At 29.3% G+C, this 8,198-nt stretch overlaps 1 protein-coding gene across 2 annotated transcripts in view; it reads right to left on the bottom strand.

Annotated features, from left to right (window-relative positions):
- Nucleotides 1-486: 486 nt before the first annotated feature.
- Nucleotides 487-8,198, bottom strand: part of LOC107436709 (serine/threonine-protein phosphatase 2B catalytic subunit 2) — a 47,873-nt gene continuing 40,161 nt past the window's right edge. For both annotated transcript variants that reach the window (XM_016048509.5, XM_016048508.5), the window contains exons 11-13: nucleotides 7,866-7,953; nucleotides 6,650-6,747; nucleotides 487-2,923 (exon numbers count right to left, since the gene is read on the bottom strand). In XM_016048509.5, coding sequence (XP_015903995.1) covers nucleotides 2,760-2,923; nucleotides 6,650-6,747; nucleotides 7,866-7,953 — 350 coding nt within the window. In that variant the 3' untranslated portion in view covers nucleotides 487-2,759. The remainder of the gene's footprint in view (nucleotides 2,924-6,649; nucleotides 6,748-7,865; nucleotides 7,954-8,198) is intronic.

Below are 8,198 nucleotides of genomic sequence, written 5' to 3'. Positions count from 1 at the left end.
AGCATGCTTTTTCAACAACAAAAAAAATTAATAAATAAATAAACCAAATTAGAATTACATACATACCTTCTGTTAATTTGTTTTCGAAAAGAATGAAATGGCCATTACAATAAAACCTAGTATGCATTTAAATAAAATTTTGAAATTATTTTATTTCTACAAACATAGAAATCTTATGACTACTAAATTTTTATATTTGGCAAAGTAAGGTGCTATCTCACTCATTTGTCCAAAACAAATAATAAATATAGTCAATACAACTTATTTTGCTATAATTGTTAAAAATAATTTATATTAGATAAAATTCAGAATATAAACTACAAATAAATAAAAATGAGGCACATCTAATAGGGAACATAAAAACAAACAAAATAAAAGGTTAAACAATGAACATATCTAAAGTTTCAGGAATGGCACAGGGAGCTTTGTGAACAGGGCAACTGACTAGATTGCATCATTCTGACCATCTTTAAGCTTAATTCTAACCACTCAATCAAAAGGGCAAGGCAACATTTCTGCATTTCTTTTATATTGGTTGAATTGGGTCATTATTATTATTATTTATTTAAATTTAAGTACTTATTGTTGCAGGTAGAGTGATAAGAAATAATTAGAAATAAAATAAATGTCCGACAGATGAAGAAAGTGTAGGGTAAAAAGTTAACAGATCCTTCATTTTTATTACTTTTGATCAGTTTCTTCCAAAAGTCTTAACACTCTAGGAAAAGATACTTAGCTGATAGCTACATCTAGAGTATCATATTTAAAAAACAAAATAAGCACTATAAGCCTTAAAATAAAATAATTAGACTCGTAAAATTTCACTGCTTAAGACATTTTATACATCAAATAGAAAATAAGCAGAACTCAAGATTAAAAATGGGGTGAAATTGCAAAAAAAAAAAAAAAAAAAGCTGCAACTGTCAGAACCCCTATAATTTAAAATTATTTTAATTTGATTCATATCAGAGGGATACTGCTCAGCAAATTTATTGATATTAAAATTGCCCCACTACAAAATGTAGAATGAGCAAAAAAGAAAATTAACATCTAAATTTTTTTTTGCACTGCATCGAAAACAGTTATCTTAAACAATATAGTTACAAAATATTTTCATAGATATTTTCAAAGTATTTAATGCTTGAGGCAGATAAATAGCAAGGCTATTATATGTATAATTCTAGTTTAAAAATTTGTTTGTAAGAGTTAAAAAAAATGAAAGGAAAAAAAAACAATTAGATTTTTAAAAATATAACCTAGAGGATAGCTAGCAAACCCGGGCCGAAGATGTAATCTGTACAAAATACTCAATGGCCAGGCTCAAATTTCACAGAAGCCAATGGATGCATGCCCTTTAGAGGGTTTGGCAATATTTGTGCAAGAAAACAAAACTAATCCTTTGAACAATCCGTGATTGAAAATACTTGAAATGGAGGTGTCATGGCAGGGCGAACAAACCATTCACATAAGATGAACTTCTTTTATTTTTAGATATGCTTACATACATTTTTTAAGGATTAAGTCTTCCTCAATGTAAACACAGCCATAAAAGCCATGCTAAAACAAATTATTTAAACAAAACATAAACTTCAAATATCATTAAGCAGAACAAAATATTTTAAATCCAGTTATAAAAACATACAAAACAACAAGTGTAAAATGTAACTTGTGATCACTTTTATTTTCATTATTGTCGCACAAGAGAAAATAAATCAATAATAAAGAATAAAGAGAAATAATAAATACTTTGATTAATTTAAATGATAAACATGAAAGAGATTTCAAAGTTTATTATGTAAATGTCACGGTTGCTGAGAACGGCAAAGTTGTAAACAAAAAATACTGCAAATAAAACATTTTTAATGACTGAATGAATCAACATAAAATAGACAATTAAAGGATAAAACACAATTTCGCAAGCATTATAAGTCATAAAGGTTTATAATCACTTGATATATAATCTTTAATATTTTTTTTCTTCTTAGCCTGAAATTCCTTTCCTTGTCTCCAACTGCTTTTGTTTCATCACAGTTTTGTTTTTGAAAATATTAAGCATTTCTTGAAACAATCAAAACAGTAAATTAAATTCACTTACAAGGCTTTCATGGGAGGTTGAAAGACAAAAACCTGGATCTTACTTAGCTTTGCTCCAAACCATTACACAAAATGACACAGCTTTTGGAGTGTTATAAGATTAATAACTAGAAAGCCATGCTGAAGGGGCACTGGAGCATCAGCCCTGGTGAGAAGTGAAGATGTCAAAACATAAATATCAGTTACTTAACAAGCATTTCAACCCGTTTCACAGAAACAAATGCTGAATCGCGAAAGAGACTTAACGATCAAAAATACAAATATTGTAAAACACAGCAAATTAGAAAAAAAAAGTCATAATGTTCACCAGGATTAACAATTCATTAGATATAAAATCAATGACTTTGCAATTACACAAGTTCCAAAAAAAAAAAAAATGTGTACATATATTAACAAAAGCTTGCGCACCAGGAAGAAAGCATCTCGACAGCTCACCAGGTGCCCCCACAAACACTATGTGTATAAGACACCCGAAGCAAAGAATAGGGTATTTTGTTGAGTTTGTAGGGCATTACACCATATTATTGAGTTCCACAGCAACTGCAAAAAAGCACTCAAATGTATATTTGCTTGAAAGAGTGTCGCGGATGACGTAACTGCCCCACAATGAGCCCTCAGAGCATATAGGGATATTGCTAGAGCTCGAAGGCTTATTACAGCTTTCCTCATGAGCTATTCACACCGTGAGACAACCCACCACGATCCTCGCCAGATCCCTGAGGAGTAGGAGGACCATCTTTTCGAGGTGGCATCCTTTCGTTGATCTTATCGAGACCCTTGGCTTCTTCAAAACTAGTAATCTTGTGATGAGGAGAAAATCCAGCAAGTGCTAAATAAAAAAGAATAAGTCAGCACAAAGTTAGAAATATTCAATATTAAAGGAATTTTATGAAATACTAAACAAACGACTCAATAAAACTGAAGTATATCTAAATAGATAAAAAATAAAATTAAAATAAAATGACTAGGAAATTCACTGGACAAAGTTTTAAAAAAAAAATTTTAAATTATGAGTACGAAGGTGATAAAAAAATATATACATATATATAGATAATCTGTTAATAACTGAAATTAAATAGATTTAATCAATGTAAGAATATTATTAAAAACATAAACCGGATAAACAATTATTACAGGGTTCCCACTCTATGATGAGATTGAAATTCAAGGACTTTCCAGGACTTTTCAAGGACCTCAACAAAATTTTCAAGGACCTTAATCTAAGACCAATTTTAAAAATTATTCTCTTCTATTTTACTAGAAGCAACAATGCTTGTTGTGGCAATAATTAATTTCAAATATAATACCTAAATGCTTTGCCTATATAGAGAGAAGAGAGTATATGTATTATGGACTAAAATTTATATTTTTTTAAAAACAACCCTACTGGTTTTGCATATTAATTCACAAAATCATTTTCAGCGCAATCTATAACTAATGGTAATGAGGTGTTAATGGTGAAATCCTTTAATCCTGTGCATTTCCATGTGAAGGCTGCATGAAAGACAGAGCTAAATCTTAGGTATTCCATATTCCATGACTATTCCATAACCCCCTCCTCTCCTCTATTAAACATCGTTTCTGAAATTATTCATCCATAATTTACACAACCTTCTCTAAATGTTATGCAGCAACAATTCTTTCTGAAAATAAAAATTAGAAGGAACATATCCCATTTTCACCATGTTTAAAAGCATTATTCGTTATGTGTAATCCACAATTGCCAATGAATATGACCTGGTGGGAATATTTCTCTTTTAATTCACACTGAAGCTTCTAATAGAATTTCCAATTGACATAGGGTCCATCCATGGATAATTGAAGTATTTTAGAGAGCTTTTAACCATCATCCATGCATTTGTAAAAAGAGGACAAAATATTTTCTGCAGTTCCATGACCCATAAATTGGGAGGTAAGATACTTAGTGCAAACTTTATTATCAATTCCTTACCATAATGTCCATCTGCTTAGATTGTAGAGACTGATTTAACGTCTCATCAAAGAGTACAGTGTAGCAATCAAGATTTTTCAGCTCATTTATAAGAATCCCTTTGAAGTATAGTGCCAATCCAAAGGAGCCCAAATAGGCTCACTTTGTGGCACTACAAAAAAATTTTCTCGCTATACAGCTATCAGCAAACATTTTGGAGACCAATTTACTAATCCCTTCACAGGAGTTACATGAATAATTACTAGTGATGCACTTCAGACTCCAGAGAATTTCAGCATCAAGCACATTCCTTTTGACCAGATAAGACAATGTTACCTCGGCCACTAAAGTTTCTGTTTCACATGGGGCACACGATGTTGAAGGAGTATTTACACCAGATGAATTAGATGTTGATGTCTTTGGAAAAAGAGAACTCAGGGCATGAGACTGCTTTTTTGTTTTACCGTTCTTTCATGTGTGATTTCAGAGCAGATTCTTCCATTTTCGCGATATCGATCTCCTTCATGTACAATCGGCACTTGGCTCTGAACTTCTTTTCGAGCATCGATAAAATCCATTCTTTATAAGCTTGATTATCCATCCATTGGGGATTAAAATAGCACTTCCCAGGCATAACTAGTCTAAACTACATAACACAAATACGAAGTTGTGCCTTTGCGAATACGCTTTACAATAAAGTTTTGAAATGACGCAAACATAAGGACAAGTGCGGATGGTAAAACGGCAAATTTATTGAAAACTACAAGGTACATATTGTTACGAAATTCGAGAGTATTCCAGTTTCGATAAGAAAAAAGAAGATCTAAGCATATGCGACAGAAGATGAAGTGGAGTCTCGCCCCGAACGCATTGATTGTCTGCTGTGCTCCGCGCGCTTGGCAGACACCAAGACGCTAGGCCCGGTTAGAAACGGTGGCGTTAAAAACCACGTGAGAGAGCTCGGGAACAAAACAGAAAGAACGAGAAAGATCCGCGGGTGTTTTAAAAAAAGGGCCGCCGGCAGTATTGGACAAATTCAAGGACCTATCAAGTTTTTCAAGGACCTAAGACGTTTTTCAAGCACTTTCAAGGACCTAAATTTAGCAACAAAAAAAATTCAAGGACTTTCAAGGACCGTGGGACCCTGTATTAGCATCTATTAAAAAACTTAATCATGGAAAAAATAAGAACCGCTAAGATTGCAAAACTTCATTAAGCAATACTAATTTAAAAAGAAAAAAAAATATTTCAACACCAACAAAACCATCTTAAAAAGAAACCAACAAATATATTAACAATCCATATTTAATTAAAATTAATCCATAATTAATAAATTAAGTCGAATAGAATAAATAACTAAAATATAATGCTTTTTATCAAGACGAGCAAAAAATAAATAAGGGATAAAAACCTATTTTTAATTCTTAGCCATAAAATAAATATATAAATTATCCTAAATTATGAAACAAAGTTATTAATCAATAAAACAAAAGAAAATTTTTTCAACAGTCATCCAAAAAAAAAATAATTAAAAAAAGAAACTAAATTAATAAAAATATTGTACAAATAATCTGTATTTAATTAAAATAAAATCATATTTAATTAACTGATGAATGTTTCGAAAAATAGATGGGGGGGGGGCGAGAAAAAATTCTATTTTAAAAAGTTCTTCATAAATAAGATTGATAATTAGATTTTAAAAAAATTACAATTACGATGGCAAAACAAACCACGAAAATTCATAAACAAAATATTTAAAAAAAACTTTTTTTAATGATTAATACTAAGCCAACAAAAAAAAACTAACAAATATAAATATATAAGTTATTTAATGTTATTCATTTGACTGAAGTTAAGCCAAATTATAATATAATAAAAACTAATTATAATAAAGTAAAGATTTATTAAAATCTCCAAATTAACTAATATAAAAAAAATTTCAAAATTGCAATACATTTTATACCTAATCATAAAGAAAAAAAAAAGAAAATGAAGAAATTACTGACAGAAACATTAGTTAAAAGAAGCACTAACATAAATATTAAAACCAGAGTCAAGGCAAGATATAATGAGATCAACTGAATTAATAAAATAAAAGATCTTTATCTTAAAACTCATGAATAAGAACTAATTTATTGCGTACAAAATTTAATGGGAACAGGGGAAAACAAATAAAAAACTCAAAACATAGTGAAATTAGAAAGGCATCACTTGTAAAAAAAGAAATCTGCAATCTTCTTCATAAAAATCATGAAATCTTGCAATTGATCTCCAAATTTTTTTTTTCAAATCTTGTGTTCCCCGACAATTCTGGGTTTTTCTCATGTTTCAGGTGCTTATGTACACTGATGCTGATGTTACCTCTTCTGATACACGCCTGGCGGTTTTGTAGAGTAGCCAACAATAAACATATTTACAAAATGCCTACACTTAACACTCTACATAAAATCCAACATTCTGTTTTTAAGTCTAATTTTTATGTAATTTTTAAAAAGGAAATCTCTATAATTCGTTATGAAACTACTATATAATATTTTTTCTGACAATAAATTCATTCTTTTTATTCATTGTTATAATTAATAACTAGCAATACAAAAATAATACACAATTTTTAAAAAAATTTACCATTTTTGATAGACGTTTTTCCACCTTGAAGCGTCCCTATCGGCAACTGGCCAGTAGGAGTGAGACCCTTCAGTTGCAGCACACTTTCACTCTCCTCTCTAAAAACAAAACATGCATTATACAAAATAGTAGAATTTCTAAGTTAACTAAATAAACAGTACTATTGAAAGTGAAATTAAAATCGATTTATAGTGATAAAAATTAATTTTATTCCAGAAAAAATATAAATAAAAAAGTTGAGTTACAGATTAACTTTTTAATATCAACCTCAATAAATAACTAATAATCAAATACCTTTTTTCTTGTATAAATTAGGGAACTCTAAATTGTTCATTAAATCAAAAAAACTTATATATTAGTTATTATTTTCTTGAAATACATTGTTTTCAGGTAGTGACAACAAGAAAAAAGATGCATCAAATTTTTAATTTTTTGTTTAGAAGATACAGGAAAAGGTACTAGACAAGAAAAACATAGTCATGCTTAATATTAAAACTTATTAAAATTATAATACGCATTTATTTAAGTGAGGGAATGATAATATGGTAAGAGAATAATAATTTTAGCAATAAACATGTTTAAAATAATAATTTTAATGAATGCATGAAATTTTTACTATGGTTCATAAATAGCTTGTTTGATTGTTGCATTGTGATGTTATTTTATTTTTTTGTTCTTGCACAGTATTATTTTATTGTCTACAGTTTTTTTTCTCTAATTGGATATTACAATCTGCATGGTTATCCTACCCAAAACATTATAGCTTTCTAATAAATAGTAACTTAAGCTCTTTAAATTTACTAAAATTTTGACTTGATTTATTCACTTCATACAGAACTGAGCAAAATTATAAGCGTTTTTTTTTCCTTAATAAAATAAAAGATTAAATTTTTAGCTGTTGTTTTTAATAGCATATTCACTTCAGAAGGGAATGAGATTTCATAGGTTTAAAAATTAATAAAAAGTATTTATTTCAAATAATATTTCAAACTACATACTGAACAAATAAATTATTCATTTTTTAATAGAAGAAAAAAAAAGAAATATCTTTCATTTACACTATTTTACCCTAAATGCAGAGACTATATTATAATTACCTTCATACATAGGAAACTGTAGATGTTAATGAAAAGGCTAAGTTGAGAATGCAATAGCAAAAAACAACCATGAGAGAAATTGGTTTTTGTATAGAGTGCAATAAAGCAGTCACAATTACCTGAGCACTGAGAAGACACGGGCCATTTTTCCAATAGCTCTAATTTTATTACGAATGACCTCCTTTCTAGCAGATGCTGAGGCCGCAGCTAAAAGAAAAGTACAAGAGTATTTATTAAAACAGCTCAAACAAAGTTGAATATATCCATAGTTGATATACATGATATATAACAGATAAAAATGGACGCCCTCCCGCTAATACAGTCAATAAACACCAGTTAAATACATATATTTTTTTATATAATGCATTGATTAAGTTTCAGATCAGACATTATGTATTTAGCCTGACCCTAAACTATCAATAGTTAACGTATTTGGAGGAAATAAAATAAAA

This window comes from Parasteatoda tepidariorum, chromosome 1 (genome assembly GCF_982258835.1).
Source record: "Parasteatoda tepidariorum strain Cologne lab strain chromosome 1, Ptep-v5.0, whole genome shotgun sequence".
NCBI classification, from domain to species: domain Eukaryota; kingdom Metazoa; phylum Arthropoda; class Arachnida; order Araneae; family Theridiidae; genus Parasteatoda; species Parasteatoda tepidariorum.
Note: the sequence above shows the minus strand (reverse complement) of the source record. Positions and strands in the feature narration are given on the sequence as shown.